Source organism: Chelonoidis abingdonii, chromosome 2 (genome assembly GCF_003597395.2).
Source record: "Chelonoidis abingdonii isolate Lonesome George chromosome 2, CheloAbing_2.0, whole genome shotgun sequence".
Classification (NCBI taxonomy): domain Eukaryota; kingdom Metazoa; phylum Chordata; order Testudines; family Testudinidae; genus Chelonoidis; species Chelonoidis abingdonii.
This window is the reverse complement of record NC_133770.1, coordinates 161,839,669-161,857,930: the sequence shown is the minus strand read 5'-3', so window position 1 is coordinate 161,857,930 and position 18,262 is coordinate 161,839,669. Positions and strand designations below refer to the sequence as shown.

At 50.1% G+C, this 18,262-nt stretch overlaps 2 protein-coding genes across 3 annotated transcripts in view; one reads left to right on the top strand and one right to left on the bottom strand.

Annotated features, from left to right (window-relative positions):
* FHIP2B (FHF complex subunit HOOK interacting protein 2B) overlaps positions 1 to 18,262 on the top strand; it is a 40,744-nt gene that overhangs the window by 10,693 nt on the left and 11,789 nt on the right. Inside the window, exons 9-16 of one of the 2 annotated variants that reach the window (XR_012655285.1) lie at positions 629 to 824; positions 1,640 to 1,809; positions 1,892 to 2,029; positions 3,133 to 3,223; positions 3,628 to 3,771; positions 4,554 to 4,694; positions 4,948 to 5,048; positions 5,400 to 6,560. Coding sequence is in view for 1 of the 2 variants with exons in the window: in XM_032800892.1 (XP_032656783.1) it covers positions 629 to 824; positions 1,640 to 1,809; positions 1,892 to 2,029; positions 3,133 to 3,223; positions 3,628 to 3,771; positions 4,554 to 4,694; positions 4,948 to 5,048; positions 5,400 to 5,505 (1,087 nt within the window). In the remaining variant the exon portion in view is untranslated. Of the gene's footprint in view, positions 1 to 628; positions 825 to 1,639; positions 1,810 to 1,891; positions 2,030 to 3,132; positions 3,224 to 3,627; positions 3,772 to 4,553; positions 4,695 to 4,947; positions 5,049 to 5,399; positions 8,146 to 18,262 lie in introns of those variants that run through there. The other variant, XM_032800892.1, reaches the window with a different exon arrangement.
* NUDT18 (nudix hydrolase 18) lies at positions 11,677 to 17,174 on the bottom strand. The gene is made up of 4 exons (XM_032800893.2): positions 17,127 to 17,174; positions 16,300 to 16,460; positions 13,091 to 13,304; positions 11,677 to 12,285 (listed from the first exon to the last, which is right to left on the bottom strand). Exons 2-4 carry the CDS (start codon positions 16,456 to 16,458, stop codon positions 11,678 to 11,680), a joined length of 981 nt encoding a protein of 326 aa, XP_032656784.1. The 5' UTR covers positions 16,459 to 16,460; positions 17,127 to 17,174; the 3' UTR covers position 11,677.

Here is an 18,262-nt window from a genome sequence, read left to right as displayed (position 1 = left end):
GTGCCGCTGCTCAGGGTCCCTCCAAAGGCAGGACCGGAGCTGGCCCCTGACAAGATGGAGTTTCACACTTGGCTCTGCATTTCCAGGCCTTCAGTAGTATTTTGGACTCTCTTGTCCCTGAACAGTAAACTTCCAAACTCATTACACCTGAACTGCCCAGTCTAGCCTCTGGCTTTGGTATTGCCTTGACCCTTTTCATGCACCCTCCATTCACTGCAGTGGCCCATACGCATCTCTAGAGAGAGACTTTCTCTTCGTGAGCTGGAATAGGTGGCTTTACAGATATCACTGCATTATTTTCACATTGCTCTTAGTGTCCCAAAGGCAGTGACATCTTAGGGTCAGAGCAAAAAATGAGGAGCGCAGGCAGAGTCCTGGGTTCTGTTCCCGGCTCTGTCATTTCCTGTCTCCATGCCTTGGTTTTCCCATCCATCAAAGGGGACGATGCCACTGGCCCACCACAGGGGGTGGGTTGGTGGGTATAAAGCTTTATTTGTAAAGTCCCTAGAGGTCCTTGGGTGGAGATGTTTCCTTTAGAGCACACAGCTCACTGAGCTGCATGTGTCCTCTGAACAGCTGCATGGAGATGAGCAACAGTAATTACTTTCCCTCCATCATTATTTTGCAGGTCTGAACTTGGTATCCTCACCTCTACAGCAATGCTGACGGCCGTGGTGAGGCAGATCACCGCTCCTGCCCTGCTCCGGGAACTGGTGACATTCCTGCTGGGCACAGAGAGGCAGCCAGAAACCATCACTAACTCCCCCCAGCAGCACCTCCTGCGCTTTCAGTTGATAGAGCACTGCAACCACCTGTCTGATGAGGTGAGGCTCTGTCTGCATGCAGAGCTGCCACCTGCAGCCTCCCATGGTTCTGCCTCCCTCCTCTTCCCTGTTCAGTAGGACCCCAGACTCAGCTTTTACTAGCTAACCTCCATCTTGGAATTTCAAGGGGGGAAGCTGCTCTTCCTTTTGGACCATGTCCAGACCTAAGGCGCTGCTCCCTTGAGATCACTAGTGATGCTTTGGCACCCTGGTAGGAGTTTAGGGGTCCTGCCGTAGTTCCAGGCCAGGTCGTTGTATTCAGTCTCCTTAAATTCCCCAGGCAGTTTGTCAGATACAGGATTTTTCAGTCTCGGCCCTCAGCAGTCAGGCAGTGTTGCTGTGCAGTGGCTCCATCTCAGTGATGGATGAAGTGATCCCTGTAGAATTTATAAAGTGCTTTGGGATATTAATAACTGATGCAGTATCACTCATCTAGAAGGATCCCAAACCCTTCAAACACTCTGGATTTACAGCACCACTGGAATGCAGCCACTTCTGGGGGTTCAGCCTCCCTGCACATTGCATGCTGTACAACAGTAGAATGCTGGGGTAAACCCCTGCTCCTGTCAGCCATGCTATGAAATCTTTAATGTCCTCACGAAGCAAACAGGATCCCTTGTTTTTAAGGTCTCCTCTGCAAGACCTTCCCACAGCTAACTGGTTGGGAACTCCATGCATCAACCCTGGAAGGGATTATGGTCTGAGATGGCCCTATGGGGAGTGCTGGGCTACCTAGCTGTGGTTTAGTGGCGAATGCTTTTCAGGGGAGCTTTAAAGACTTGTCCCACAACTGACCCATGATTCTGCCCCTGTAGATCAGCCTTGCTACCCTGAGGCTATTTGAGGAGCTGCTCCGGAAACCCCATGAGCACATTGTATACAGCCTAGTGCTGAGAAACCTGGAGGAACGGAGCTACATCCTGTGCAGCCAGCCAGGGCAGGAGGAGCGGAGCACCCACGAGCAGGAGCATTACGAGGACACGCTGTAAGTGGACAGAAATGGGAAGCGCAGAACCTGGTGGGCACAAGCTGGGGCTGCAATGTAATGCCTGTTCCTGCCCTTGCAGGGAGCTGGAGGAAGATCCCTATTTCACTGATGAATTTCCAAATACAGGATTCCGGGCATGTAAAAAGGCAATGCCATCCTCCCCCCAGGGGCCTGCCAGGCCTAATGAGAAGACAGATGTGAATGAGATTGTTCTCAGGTAGGGCTTTCCCTTGGGCTGTGGGGGCTAAGAATCACAAATGATAGACCATGCACCCAATGTCCAGCACATCTTTGCCTCCCCTCTGCAGGCTAGCTCACAGCTTCGAGCCAGCCAGTGGGGTGGCTTTGGGGAACCTAGATGCATAAAGAGCAAGGTAGAGAAGAACTCAGTGCAATTCCAGAGAGCAGCCCTGGCAGTGCAGGCTGTGAGAACTGGGTGAATCCCCACTCTGGGAGCCCCTGCTCCAGCAAGGGCTCTGTGGACTGGTAGACTTCCTGCTCCCGGGAACATGCCTGGGCTGAGATCTAGTAGGATCCCTGCCACACAGCAGCTAAGTGAAAATGCTAGCCTCTGAATGCCAATTTCATAGTTCATTTCAGGAACACCCTATTTTGCTGTTTAGAATGAAAGCAAGTTCAAAAATACCAAAACTTCTGGCAAACCCAATTCCCTGAGTTTGGGTCAGCTTGCATCCTGCCCTACCCAGAAGCCTTCCATAACAGGCTAGATCTCTGTCTCCTAGGCCCTTTCCCATATTGGTAGCCATTCCAGGGGCCCATCTAAGCCTCCGGTTCACATAAATTGGGCTATAACTTTGAACTGCAAAGGAAGACCCCACACTTGCTCATTGCTGGGCATCCCATCTCCAGACAGTGTTTTTCTGGTACATTGTTACCAGGAGCCCAGCCCTCCAGCTTTCACTAGCCTAAAGCTAATGGGCATTGGCTATCCAGCCCCACTAGTAAGCCTGGAACATCTTACCTAGCCTGCGCAGTTCACCATAGCTTCAAAGCCAGTGGCTGGGAAGCTTCATAACCAGCAGTAACCCTGGGAATGACAGAACGGTAATCTGATGGTAGGTTTCATGGGGTAAGGTGGTTCCTGCAGTAAGGGTCAGGAAGGAACTTTCCAGCCATCGCACAGGCTAAGTGCCGTATTGGGGAGATCACATTAGGAGTTGGGATATCAGTGCCAATAGGCCAGGTACATGCTGCATCTGCTGCACTCATTCCTGTCTCTCTTCCCCCCAGTCCTGGGCAACACCAGCATAGGGGGAGATTTGCATAGAGTACCAGCTCATGTTGGCTTCTCTCTTTCAGTTTCCTGGGCCTGGTTCCTGATGAGGCAAAGACCTCCTCCTATCTGGAGGAGGCTGGATATGATACCTATGTGCACGATGCCTTAAGGCTGGTAGGTCATGGATGGGGTCCCCATACCCCTTGAATTCTCCCCACTCCCTTCTCACAGCTTGCTTCCCATCAGGACTATCCTACCTGACATACAAAACTTATTCCGCTGCTGTCTGTGCCAGACCTGGCTGAGATTGGATGTACCCACTGCTCAGACAAGGTGGCCAGTAGGCTTTCAAAGTCTTGCTTTTCCCCCTTCTCAGCCTGAGGCTTCCCTGTCCCATTCCAAGTGGAGGTATAAAACACCTTTGATCTTTAACAGTGCCAGCTGTATTGCCAATTTCTTTGCCAGTGCACCTGTCTGCCTCCCACACCCAGCAGTTTGGGCTGCTGGCCATGTTCACCCTAGTTTTAGGGTTGAGAGCACTTTGTCGTCCTCCATCACCCTCATGCTGCTTCTGTCAGTTTCAGGAATGCTCTGCTAACATATCCTCATGGAATTGGCCCCAGGAACCAAAACCTCTGGAGCCCTGTGACCCACAAGCAGCATTTTATGAGGGCCACTTCCTGAAGGTGCTGTTTGACCGTATGACACGGATCCTGGATCAGGTAGGGTGAAAACTGCAGCCTTGTTTGAGGATCGGGGAGCTGTAGCTGGAGGCAGGGCTTTGTCTTTGGGGTAACCAATGAGCACCTAGCCCTTTTGTAGGATACAAAGGTATTGGCTAGTGACCACAGCACAGGACTATGATCCTTCATCCTCCTAGATCCCCATTCCACCCTAAGGCTTCAGCCAAGTCAGTGGGGAAAAGCAACTATTGAATTGAACTGAGCCTCAACAGGGAAATACATTACGTCCAGCTTTGTAGAGCTGTCTGGCTGTAAGAGCTTCATTACTGTGACTTCTGTAACCTTGCAGGTGGCCTACAAAAGCAGATAGCTGCCAACAGGAACACAAATCACCATCAAATTAGACTGTAAGCTCTTTGGCGTAGGCCCTGCTCCTGTAATGCCAGAGATCCACCTCACTGGAAGGTAGTTTCAGGCCTCTCAGGCTCTCATTTTCCTGTTTGTAAATGAATGAGAGGGACATGAACCAAAGGCAGAGTCCAAGCCAGGCTGCCCCTACTGCAGGGGTTCTCAAACTGGGGGTCACAAGGTAATTACTGGGGGGGGGGTTGTGAACTTGCAGCCTTCACCCCAAACCCCGCTTTGCCTCCAGCATTTATAATAGTGTTATAAATTAAAACCACTTTTTTATATTTACTTTGGGGGGGGGGGGGTGTCACACTTACAGGCTTGCTGTGTGAAAGGGGCCAAAAGTTTGAGAACTGCTGCCTCTGGGAAGGCACTTCAAGGAAGCGATCTCATATTTTGTCTATGTTCCACAGCCCTATGGACTAAACCTACAAATGACATCAGTGTTGTCCTGCCTAGCCCTCTTCCCGCACCCACACCTCCACGAGTACCTCCTGGACCCCTACCTGAATCTGGCTCCTGGCTGCAGGACGCTCTTCTCTGTACTCATCAGGGTAACTTCTCCCCATGTCAAGTCCTTGGTGGGGCATAGGGGTTCATGTCGATGTTAGTGTGCAACTTGGGGGCAGGGAGATCAGAAAACAGCAAAAAAGCCGTGTGCGAAGCTGCCAGCACTTCTAGGCTGAGTGGGTCTAGAGTAGAGTCCTGGACTCACAGCAAGGCTGTATGTAGGAAGTGCTCTGAACCCAATGCTGGGTGGGGGGCACCTCTCCACCTGCAGGGAGCTAATTCTCACCTCCTCCCTAGGTGATTGGAGATCTGATGCAGAGAATCCAGCGGGTGTCTCAGTTCCCAGCCAAGCTGCTGCTGGTCCGGAGACAGTTAATGGGCCTGGTCCCTGAAGAACAGTAAGTTCTTGTACTTGTCTTGGGCTACATCAACTGGTGCCCTGCAGCATGTGTAACAAGGGGAACACAGTATCTGTCTCAGCAGACATTAATCGCCAGGGAAACTCCCCTCATCTCAGCACAGGACCCCACTCCAGTGTGCTTGATACATTGGGATGGCAGGGAATTAAGTACAGCAGCCTCCGGGTTGTTTGGTAACATGCCTGCCCAGTGCTTGTGCTCCATGCTGTGCTAAACCTTCTAGGATAGACATGAGATGAGGTGGTGGGACATCTTGCTCTCCAGGCAAGGGAGCCAGCTTCTCCCTCCTGTGCAGAGCACTCCTCAGCATTTGCTTTGGTTCCCTTGCAGGATTGATCACATGACCCTCTTCCAAGGAGTGGTGGTGCTGGAGGAATTTTGTAAGGAACTGGCAGCCATCGCCTTTGTGAAGTTCACCCCTGAGGGCCCTGCATGAGCCCAGCGTCTGGCTCTCCTCACCTGCTTCCTGGAGAGAAGAAGATCTGAGTGCAGTGCCAGCATGCACTGCTGGAATGAGATTAGTGCTCCATGGCTCGGGGGAAGGGAGCACCACTCCTCACTCAGCCACCTTAGCTGAGACCTTCCTGTATCACTGGCCTCCAACGAATGCCTGGCTCTGATAGCCAGCCTCCTCCCATCAACCAGCCCCTCTCCACAGAGCAGCAGGGAACCAGGACTCTGCAACATCAGAGGGTGATGCCTCAAGACAATCTCAACATCTTACTCAGGTTTGATGCTTCCTACCTTACAGAACCAATGGGCTGCTCAGTGTTCAACTCCCAAAACTGACTGGGAAAGCATTAGCTGCCACAACCCCCAACCTTCAGAAAGCAAGACTAGATGCATTGAGAGCCCTCCACCATTTCTGTCTGCTGTGTCTTAGGATCAGAGTGGGCAGGAGCATTTGCAGAAAATCATCACCCACAATCCATTCTGCAAGATGTTTATAGCTCCTCTTTCAAGTGCCTATGGATACATGATCAGGGCAGTGTCTAAAGCCCTGTGGAATAGAGATCTGCATTGCACTCTTGCTACATAGGACCTGTGGGAGTGCACTGTTCTGGTGTCCTGCAAGTGAGCCCAGAATAAGACTTCTAGGTAACTGTAGATGAAGGTAGGATACAGCACATTGCAAAACTGGGTGCTAAATCAAAACCACCCCCCCCCTACAGGTCTTGTTTCTGGACAGGTAGATTCCCAGATGGAATACAGCCAACCCCAGCTGGGTGGCCATAAGACATTCTTCTTCTGGCCTTTAATCAAAGTGCAACATCTCCAGCTGTTGCTTTGCTGCACCTGGCCCAGCAGCATCTATTAAACACCCTGAATAAAAAATATGGACCTAGAAACCTGCAGTCAGACTCCAGCCATGGCACTTACGATGCCTTGCTGGGCAGGCGGCCAGCCTCACTCCTAGTGCTTCATTGCCCAAACCTTCCCCTGCAGTCCAAAAGAGGAGGAGTAGGGATGGTGGGTGGCCTTGAGGTAAAAGTCATGTTGCCCCGCCCCCCCAAGCTGTAAGAAGCATAGAGAAGTGACCGGACCTACCTCCCAGACAGATCCTGAGGCTTACTCCATTGGTTTTGATGTTTTTGGGGTTCCTGCAGGGCAGGCATGATTGAGGTGGCTGTGTGACAGACGAGTCCCACTGGCCCCCATGCACTGCTGTCAGGGGGCTTTCTGTTAAACAAGCTTTCATTTAGTCCGATGCTCTTGCTCGCTAGCGATGGGGGTCCTGGGGCAAGGAGGAACAGAAGGTACACGGAGTCCTTTATTGGAGGAAGGGTTCATTCTGACTTGCTCCAGCTGATGCTTTCCATATGGTATGAATAGAGCCACCATCCCTCTGCCAGGCAGCAGACACATGTAAGTTTGCTCCTTGTCCTCAGCAAACCTTTAGAGGCAGTGCTGCGTTCCATCACGCTCGCAGTGCCTTGGCTCTCGCTGATCAGAAAATGGGACAGCAGCCCTCAGACAGGTGCAGCTCTACCCTGTCTTCCTGGAGGTGGGAAGGCGTTTTGCTTTAGTTTAGCTAGACAAAGTGAAGCAAAGCCTTGCAGAGCAACCTGCCCCATTGTGAAAGGAAACTCAGAGCTACCTCTAGAGAGCAGGATGCTTCCCTCACATATCCTGGAGAACAGCCCCTTGAGAAGCCAGAAGGGCTGTAGGCCAGCATCAGCTGAGTTCTCACTCTTCTCCCGTGTTTCCCTATAATGGGCCAGATTCTTACCTGATGTCCGGCTTCATAGTATCATTGAAATTAGTGACCTACACCAGCTGAGGATCTCGCCCACTGCTTTCCTGGGTAGCAAGGATGAATTTGTAAAGTGCTCTGGGAATGAAGTTAGCAATAGTCTTTATACTAGCAATACTAACCCATTCAACAGGGCTGTGTGTCTATTGATAGATATTCACAGACCCTGCAGAATCCCAGCATCTCACTCTGTTCCCAGTGTGCACTTTAGAATGTAACAAACACTTCATCACAATGCAGCCAAAGGTCTCTGGTAAGTAGAGCTGTCAGCCAACGAGAGTAGATACAAATTTGGGCAGTGCCTAGCACAATGGGGCCCCAATCCTGGTTGATCTCTAGGCACTACCATAACACCACCGTCAGGGCAGCTTGTAAGCCTGACAAATCTCAGCACAACTGGGTTCTTGACATTGGTATTAAGTGCAGGGTGGATGCTTAGGGGCACCATTGGCTTGGCAATGCACTATTTAATGTTACATTAAGTGATTCTTTATAGCATATTTAGCTATACTGCATTATCTACAGAGGGGCTTTCGGTCTTGTGTTGCCTCTTATCAACCATGCACAAAAGGTGTGTACACCTGGTTGCTTGGTAAATCTGGGTGTTGGTGTTGTATTTATGGCAACTGCATGTGGTAAGTGGGTACAATGAACTAGCAAATGTTACAGCACCACCTCTTTTCAGAACTATGCACTTTTAAATGTATGGCATGTAACTAAACCAGCTGTAAAATTTGTGCAGTTTAAGTCTGTACATATGTACCAGGTACAAGTAACTTAACTCTTCCTGTGGCAATAAAGTGATGTCTTGATAAATTTGAATCAGTTGGCTCCTTTTCCCTTTATGAACCTCTCCTAGTGCAATTACACTATGTTCTTTTTCAGCTGCACCATATATTTTTAATGAGCTAGCATCTCCATTAGAGGGAGCTGGCTTCTATTCACTGCTCTGCCACTGACTTGACAAGTCACTGCCTCTGTCCTCAGTTTCCCTCTCTGTAAAACGGTGCTAGTACTTACCCACCCTTGGATGGGTATTACGGTTCTTACACTAGAATGCTTCCTGGCCTGTGGCAGAGCTGAAATACAAACACATGTAAGCATAGGGCAGACACACTCTTAGGGAATACTGCCACTACACACTGTTGTTGCTGTATGAACCCCAAAGCAGCCTCCCTGCTTTGGGCAAGACAAACACTGGAACTGAGGCTGGACAGGTTTAAACAACTGCTCTAAAAAAAGGCAGGGGAGAATGTGAGCTGCCACAGGAGACAGATTCCTGATGCAGTACCAACAACACATGCAGACCCTGTACTGTTTCCTCAGTATAGGTGGGGCTTTGCCTGATTTTAATGAGGTACATGTATTACAAAGAGCACAGCAGATGCACATTCCACCCCCTAAAAGCTACGCACAGTTTCCAACCTGGAAGGGCCTACCTAAGATTTGCAGAGTGGACCAGTGACTTGGGGTGCCCACACCCCTTAAAGAAGAACCCTGACCTTCAGGAAGGGCCAAGCAGCTGCCCTCTGATGTGGCTCAGACTGGCCATCCACACATCACTGGGTGCCTCGGCCTGCACACTTTACATGTCAGCCCAATTCCCCCCTCAACTTTGGAATGGAGTCCCATTGGAGCTGTATCTGGAACACAGCAACTGAGATTTTTGGAAACGAGACCTACCTCCATGTTCAGACACTTACCTATGTGGCCTGGTTTTCAAGGGTGCACATTGAGCCAGCAGCTCCAGGCACAGTCATTTCCCTTTGAAAAGCAGTCTCTCTTTCCTGCCATCCTACCCAGTTATCCATTCCAGAGTCCTCTGATGCTCATTCGCCATGCCTAGCATTCTCACAACACGCTAGCACATTGTTTAGCTTGCAGGCTTAATATAAGTTTTGGCACCAGACACAAAACTCTGGGTCAGTGAAACCACTTGCTCAGAAATTTCACAGTAAACAAACACTGCAAGGGAGTCAAGAACAGCACTGGAGGAGGAGGAGAAATGCATGAGCCTGCCCAGCAATGACCCTCAGGACTCTAGCCTGTCATCTGGACAGCTGGGCAAAATCTTTCAACCAGGACTTTAGATTGGGGGCGGTGGGGGGATGCAGATTCAGTGAATTTGTGCTGATTTCACCAAATTGCTTCAGTTGAAAAAAACTTCCAACTTTTGGGGGAATTTTACAACATTTTGATTTGAAACAACTTTTCATTTTGAAATTTCCATTAATTTTTACAATTTAACAATTAATGATAAAACCTCAAAAATAAAAATTTTCATCTGACCTCGTATTGGTTTCATTTTCAATTTGTCAAAAAATTCATTTTTGGTTCAACCTGAAACAATTTGTCAGAGTGAACTGATCCAATCGATTTGCCCAGCTCTATTCTGGAGCCTGCTCTGGAAAAGGAGGAAGCATCCCTGCTGCAATGGCAGAGAAAAACATGGTCTAGAAGCACATGGATCACAGGCGCTGACTGGCGCATGATTAGTCAGTACGTCTTTCCCTCCCCTGTGGAACTGCCAAGGCAGCTGAAAGGCCCTGTGCTTTCTGCAGCTGAATGGAAGTTTGGGGTGAGAAAGCTAACCACTCCTACGTTGCTAGGCAGAGTGCGGTTCTCAATGTCATGGCAGGAGGTGGAACCAGGGCTGTGGCTTTCAAGACATGATTTTGGAGACCAGCAGAACCTGCTGTCCCCTGCAGCATGAGGGCTCCTCTAGAGCTTTACAAAGACTTGTACTCTATGTTTCTGAGCAAAACCTCAAGCTGACCATAGAGCTGCTGGAACATTTGCTCCTGCATAGGGCTGCTCCCACTGCCAATAGCTTGTTTCACATGAAACGTGACAGTCCAACCCTTTTCAGGCCAGCAGCAGAGGGAGGCCTCTAGTTCCCTTTAAAAAAAATGAGAGCAGCTTGCCCAGCTATGAAGCTAAAAGCTCTACAGCGTCCAGCAAACTTCAGGCTCCATCTAGGTCAGAGCAGATCCACACCCAGGACCAAGAGGTAGAACTCCTGAGTTGTATTCCCAGCTCTGCCACTGACCAGCTGTAAGAGTTTAACCAAGTCACTTCCTTCTTTGTGCCTTAGTTTCCCCAACCAAAACATGGGAATGCTATCAGCCTTCCTGGGGTATGAGGCTTGGCTGTACGGAAAGTACTTTGCATGGGAGGGCACTGTGTTCTTTGCCCCATCCCCAGAGCAGGGAGCAAAAGAAACAGGAACGCGCTGCTGCCTTCCAGCCGAGCCCAGCAGGCCTCACTGACTCATTCTCCACATTGCATTTGCCACGTCTAATAAACTTTGCATTATATTTCCAAACAGAGCCCTGCTTTAATCCCGGCAAGGAACAACATTCAACACTACAGAGAAACGGCCCTTTTTATTTCCAGGCTCCAGCTGTAAACAAGCTGCCTTGGCCAGCTCTCTGCGTCCCGCATCGGGGACATGCGGTACCATGGAAAGGAAGAGCCCCGCATGCTGGAACTTCAGCTTTAGGAGCTGCAGTCTGCCCAAAGGTCACTTCAGGTCAAGTACCGAAAAGTCACCCCCGCCCCCATGGTGGTGCTGCGTGCCCCCCTCAGCTTGATGTAGGGAGGGGGGTTCCACTCACCCTTCCATAACCGTGCAGGGGAAATAGGTCTGCAGGTGGCAGCGGCTGGGTAGGACGTGCCCTGCGGGGAAGCCATGCATCATCCTCAGGATGGCTGTGTGGGGACAGCCAATGGATGTAACGGGGTGGAGCATGTCCCATGCCTAGGGAGAAGTCTCTGAATCCAAGCTTCAATGGGACCTTGTGGGAGAAGAGCGAGAGGGCAATATTTAAGCATCAGCTCACCTGGCACTGTGACACCCTCTCCATCCATCCAATAGGCTTTAGCAAGGGCTCACCTGGAATTATTATAGGGTAGGGGTTCTCAAACGGGGGGTCGGGAGGTTATTACATGGGGGGGGGGGGTCGTGAGCTGTCAGCCTCCACCCTAAACCCCACTTTGCCTCCAGCATTTATAATGGTGTTAAATATATACACAAGTGTTTTTAATTTATAAGGTGGGGGGGTCGCACTCAGAGGCTTGCTATGTGAAAGGGGTCACCAGTACAAAAGTTTGAGAACCACTGTTATAGGGTTTGCTACTGACACCCATCACCCTAGTAAGTTAGCGAAAGAGGCCACCAATCAGGTCCCAGTAAATGAACCCAGGACTGGGAGCAGGACTCCTGGGTTATACTCTAAGCTTTGCCACCAATTTGCTTTGTGGACTTAGACCAGCCAGTTTCAGTTTCCCCATCAGCAAAGGAGGGACCAGATATGCCTTAGGAGTGGGGCTTAGCCAGAACTGCTTACCAGTGTCAGTAGCTGTGAATTGGAACAACAGATGATGAGCTGAGCCGCTGGAGGATTCTGCTTCTCAAGCTGCTCTCCTCGATCTTCCACCACTGGAAGCTCTCACCGTGCAGCTCTGGTGGTGTCTCCTGGGTGCTCTGGCCACCCTGCGTAACCGTCAGCAGCACGTTGAAGCAAACGCCGTCAGATTTCCCTGCATTCTTGCCTAGGTGCTGCAGCCCCAGGACCCCGTGGGCCCAGACAGTCACTTGGGGTAGCAGGCAGCATTCCTTCAGCAGCCTGCACGCTGCCGCCTGGATGCTGTTTTGGATTTTGCAGGGGGAGGTGGTGCGGGCAGACACCGGCAGGTGCGGGGCCCCTACAGCACTCAGCAGCACCCACAAGTCACCGGCACCATTGGTGAACGTAGCCAGGATCCTCTGGCAGATCAAGGCACAGGGCATCTCCTCCGGCAAGGTCACTGGGTGGGAAGGGCTGTCTCGATATCGCACAGCAAGGTCCATAAGGGGCAGGATGTCCCGGGCTCGCAGAGGAAGGGCAGGAGATTCTCTGTCCCACCACCTGGCTTGGAGGGATTCAGCATCTGCATCCTGGGGCGCCTTCAAGGTCCCACCTAGGCAGAAAACAGAGTGTGTCTGTGTTGCAATGGGCTGAGCCCCTTGGTCTCAGAGCAGCCTGGACAGCAGTGCTTGGGGCACGGAAGGGATTGGCAGGGATGATACATTTCTGCAGATCACTGGGTGCTAGAGGAGGGGGAGGGAGGAATTAAGGAGGCAGCTGGGGCTCTTTTCCAGGGGAGGAATGAGGATTTGGGGGTATAAAACATCCTTGGTTTTCCCTTCATAATCCCTACAACAGGCAGTAGCACCATGGCCAGAGCTGGGAAACATGGACACCTCCCCCTCTTCAGCTAACACGGCTGGGAGTGCTTGTGAAAGGATGGAGTGGATGCACAGGCTAGGCGCAAGGACCCTGTCATGCACGCTATCACCACAGCTCTGCCAGTGCAGCCGCATGAGCTGCAGCTCCCCAAACACAGCACCCTTATGACCTGCAGCTCCCCCTGTCCAGTTTAACCCCTCCTGCACTGAAAGCAGTTTGGGTTCAGTGGGAAGTTATGGTGCAAGCCCAGCACAAGATGCTGTGTGCGCATGCATGTGCGTGTGCGTGTGCATGTGCAGTAGGAAGAGCAGGTCCTCTGGGCACCTTCCCTTTTCTTTCTGCTCAGAACTGGAGCCACCGAGCTGGACAAGTCCCACACGGACACACCTCCTTCGGCTAGCTCCAGGGGGAAACCCAGGAGGCTTCTCTGCCTTCTGCCCCCTGCCCAGGGTTGAGCTTGGTGCCTGCAGTGTCCCCCTGCAATCCCCACACATTTTAGTCCCACTGGGCGGGAAGTAGGAGTAAGGGGGAAGCACCAGTTGGCCGAGCGAGGAAGACAAAGCGAATCCAGATGGGGCCTCTCTCTTCCACTGCCAGCAGAGTGAGGGGCTCGCACTCCAGCCCTGTCTCCTCCTTCACCTCCCTCTTCATGGCCTCCAGGATGGTCTCATTGGGCTCCATCCTTCCGGCAGGCAGGTACCACGTCCCATAGCACTCGTGCTTGGCCTCCTGCATCATCAGCACCTCATTCTGGGAGAGAAGGAAAAAAAATCCCAGGTCACGCAACATGGAGCCATCCCAATGGGCAAGGACCAGCCCCGTTCAGATCACCCCGCTGCATAGGGGCCACAAAAATCACAGCTACAACAAAACGTAGGGCCTCCCGCAAGACTTCCCTACAGGCCAATTCTCCAGTCCAGTTTTCAGTGTCCCAAGAGATGTGGGTCCCACCCGTTTCCATGGGAACTTAAGAGGTGTCCGCCCTAAAGTGAGATCAGTTAGGACCCACCAAATTCATCCACCCCATTCGCTACTATGTATTTAAAATGGCCCAGGCAATATGACTGCTACCCCTTCCTCCGGGAGAGTACTCCACAGCCAGAGAGATCCCACCATCCAGATGTTTCTGCTCTTCCGCCTACCCTTTTCTGTGCTCAAAAGGACATTGGCCAACCCAGCCCTTAGGCTTTGGAAAAAGATAAACCCAAGCAAACATTCCTCAGGTTTTTGTTTTTCAAAATGACAACAAAAACAATTTTTAAACACACAGATACTTTCCCTTACAGAACATTTTTCACCAAATCCTTTGAACTAGCTCATGACAACTAGAATGGCTAGAAACAGACTTCAAACCAGGGGCAACATCATCATTCTGTATTGTTTGCATAGCACCAATGGCATGCACTTCAGAGCCGTAGAAGCAGGGAAGAGGACATTAGGTTTTGTCAGTAGAGCTATGCCAGAAAAAATACCCCTAGCGGAGATGCAGATTATACCGGCGAAAGTGCTTTTGCTGGTATAGTTTATTCTTTTGCTGTCAACAAAAGCAGATCTACTGGCTAAAAAAGTACTTTTTTTGCCAGTATAACTGCATTTACACTAGGGCTTTTGCCACCAGAGAAATGCTGCAAAAACTAAGGTGAATAAAAATGTATTAGAAAAATAAAATAAGTTTTATTTAATGAAATTTTAATTTAGATCCATTAAATTATGTTTATAATTAAAAAGAAAAATTTGAAATGATGATAGCCTCTGATAAAGGCCCAATCTTACTATGCTCTACTAAAATCATTTAAATTAACTTACAAACTGTATTAGCTATTACAAGTACGCTGCCATGCTTTAAAATAAAGTCAAACCACTAAAACAGTGGAAGTCACTGGCTAAGCACCTGCCGCCAGAGTTTGCTGAAGTGCTAACCCATCTCTTGACAGCCTTTTGCATTATAGTCTTTTATTTTATTTAAAATAAATCATTGACCACAGCAGGTACAGAGAGAATATTTACTTCATTTCAATTAGTTCAGTTCAAAGCTAAGAAACCAACCAGGAGTGGTAAAAGTATGAATGCTTGTCTTCCCCCTTCTAATCTGCAAATAAAAACTAGGTGTAAAGATGAGAGCTACAAGTTCTAATGTTTTGAAGGACATGGGATCAGGAAAAAAAATCACTTCAGTTTACTAACAACAGATAGCTCCTTTGTTTCGTAAACCAGTTGGTTTGAAATGCAAAACATGGTTTTGATAAACTTTTTTTTCTGGTTCCGGCTCTCAACTCATTTAAGGAAGTTTTATTTAACTAACAAAAAAACTAAACTATAAAATGCTTTTTTGTGCATTGTTACTTAAATTCCAATTTCCAGCCAAATAGAGCTTGACACAAATCACGAGCAACAAAATTAAATCTAGGACAGTGTTTCTCAACCTTTTTGATGCCAGGGACCAGCTTTCTGCCTCTCTAAATTGTGTCAGGGAGATCTCAGGGACCGGCACTGGTTCATGGACCAGTTGTTGAGAAACACTTTCTAGTACAGTAGAACCTCAGAGTTATGAGCTGACTGGTCAACTACACACCTCATTTGGAACTTGAAGTACATAATCAGCAGCAGAAGGAGAAAAAAAAAGGCAAATACAGTACAGTACGGTGTTAAACGTAAATTACTAAAAAATAAAGAGAAATTTTAAAAAAGAATTTGACAAAGTAAATGAAACAAGCACAGAAACAGTTTCCTTAAATTAAGATGGTTAAAAGCAGCTTTTTCTTCTTCATCATAGTAAAGTTTTAAAGCTGTATTAAGTCAATGTTCAGTTGTAAACTTTTGAAAGAACATACATAACAGTTTGTTCAGAGTTATAAACAACCTCCATTCCTGAGGCGTTCGTAACTCAGAGGTTCTACTGTATAAAAAACACCTGATCATTCACTGTTTTCTAAATAAAAAAAAATGTAAAAACTAACAATTTAAATACATGTACGTTAATCTATAAAACTGTTTAAATATGTTATTCTCCTGGTTAGCAGGAAGAAGCAAGTTTACTTAAATATTCCATTTAGTTGCAAATCAACGTTTTCATCATTACCAACCAATGAGAACTTTCCTAACAAAAGGATGATAATGAAAACATTCATATTGAAAACCAGATTAAAATCTATCCTTTAAATTGAGGTTTCCTGCTGGCTGAATTAAATCAATCCGTCCTGGGCAAAAAAAAATAAAAATAAAAATAAAAAAATTACACCTCTAGCTGATGTTGCTATGCCAGCAAAAGTTTCTAGTGTAGACCTGCTTTGGTTGTTAAAGGAGGTTTGTTTTAATAAGCTAACTGTGTTACTAATAATGCATGTAAGGAAGCTGGATCTCATTCCACGGTCTGCTACTGACCCACTGTGACATTCAGCAAGTCACCTCTCATCTCCACGTGATTCAGTTTTCCCCAAAGGTAACATGGAGAGAATACTTTCCCCTACCTTTGTAAAAGTGCTTTGAAACAAAGCTGTTAAGAGGGTCATACAAGTGCTAATTAATTTTAAAACAGAGGTTAAGATTTTCAAGAGTGGCCAGTCGTTCTGGGGACCCAAACTAAGACGGCTTGAAGGAGCCCGATGTTGAGAACAAGAGTGCTTAGCGCTTTCTGGACTGTGGATGCTCACCCTGCAGTGACTGGATGCCATGGTGATGGGCACCATAGGAAACCTCTCAGCAGTTACTCTGATTCCCCCAGCCAGTGCTACAGGGGACCCCTCACCTGGTCGTTGAGCAGGACAGCCAAAACGATGTAGCAGGCGGTCTTCCGCACTCTGACAGGATGCGCGGACACAGGGGCAGAGTCGTACCTCTCCTGCAGCTCCCAACCCCTCCCGCTCAGCACAGCATCCAGCTCCTCTGCCAGAGCACCACAGGCCATGGCTGCAACACACCAAACCCCACAACTGGTCAGCGGCACAAGGCGCAGTGACGGGAGGGCACCAGAGGGCTGTGGTGGCAGGGGAGCATGGTGACCTGAGAGCCCCAGAGGGGTACAGATAGCAGGATGGGGGCGGGGGCAGTGACATGGGAGCTCCAGAAAGGCAGGTTTCTTCCCACACCCAAATATTCAAGTGCTCCTCCTCTGTGCCAGAGAAGGTGGCTTCTTGGGGGAGGGCAACAGTGAGGTTAAAATGCAAACTCTCCAGCACACTGGAGGTAGCTGGGGTGGGTGGTGATAGTGGAAAGTTTGCTCCCAAAATATCCCCAACTCTCTGCACTGACACTTCTCTTTGGGATGAGCAAGAAAAAGGGGGAGGCCCTGCGAGCAGGGGATGGGGATCAGAGTGTGGCACGAGGGAGGAGGACACCCTGAGAACGGGGAAGCTAGGACCTGGGGGGCAGAGGAATGGACCCCCTAGGAGCTGGGAGGGGCATGGAGGGGGACCTGGGGGCAGAGGGAGAAGCCCCCTAGGAGATGGGGGGCTGGGAGGGCAGAGGCAGGGAGCCCCCAGGAGCTGGGTGAGCGGGGGGGGAGAGGCTAGGACCTGGGGGCAGAGGGAGGGGCCAAGGAGCGGTGGGGGCGAGGTCAGGACCCCACAAACTTACTCGTCTTCCCCCGGCAGTTTCAGCTCCCACCCTGGAAGAGGCTGGCAGTTTTCAGCACCCATTGGCCAGCCGAGACACGACGCTCACCTTCCATTGGGCGAAATCGCTTTCATTCAGGCTGCCCACGGGCGGGAGGAGGAGCTACTCCTTAAAGTGGCCGCGTGCCCAAGAGTTGCAGCGTTCCCGGGGCCTCCGTACGGATGTGTCCCCCCACTGGGCCCGCTGACCCCGAAGCGCATGGTCACCCCAGTGACCCTGGACCCCCTCCATGGAGAGGGGGTAATAGGGCAGTGCCAGCCGCCCCTGGGGCATTGCTCCGTGGGGTGGGGATAGCGTCAGCCTCAGGCAGGGCCTGCAGGAGCATCAATCACTCCGCACTCAAATCTGAGAGCTTTTCCTTACCCTTCTAGACCTGCCCTCCTTTCCCTGGGGCTCCCCAGCTGGGGTCCTTGGGGGGTGGGAGTGGGTCTGAGAATCCATGGGTTCCCCCAGCCCACCACCATGTCCCCGTTGCTGCAGCCGTCACGCCAGGGACAAAATGGCATGACTCCCCCTCGGAAAGTGAGAGAATCAGGGCCTAGCAGCATCCCCCAAACCCTCGCGCCTGCCATCTCACAACAGCCAGGCCAGAGCTTCCTTGAAATCGAGCTCAGAGGTAGGGAAAAGGCACCAGCACCCTGCTTTCCCGCTTAGGCCCTTGCCACTGACCTCTGTACTCAATAAATGGCCAGTGAGGGTATCAGCACTGCCTAGCCCCAAAAAGGTCTGCCTCCCCCAAACCCCCCACTCTATCCCCCCACAAATCAACACACCCAGTCATGTCTTACCAACAGTTTATTGAGGACTCCTACTTTTAACACTGATGGAGGGACTCCAGATGAAATGCACTCTGCCTCCCCTGCATCCAACCAGCCACACAGCACAAGGCTGCACTCACCCCCATATGTTCACACACTACCTGGCTTGGCAGAGGCACGCCACTGCCTTACACCCAGAGCCCAGGGACACCTGTGAGCAGGAATCCCGGCCCAAAGAGAAAGAATGAGGATGGCTTTGTTCTGGGCAGGAAAGGGGGAGCAGGAAAGGGAGGGACACAAGACAGGAAGACTAAGGTGTGTGAGAAGGAGAGATGTGGG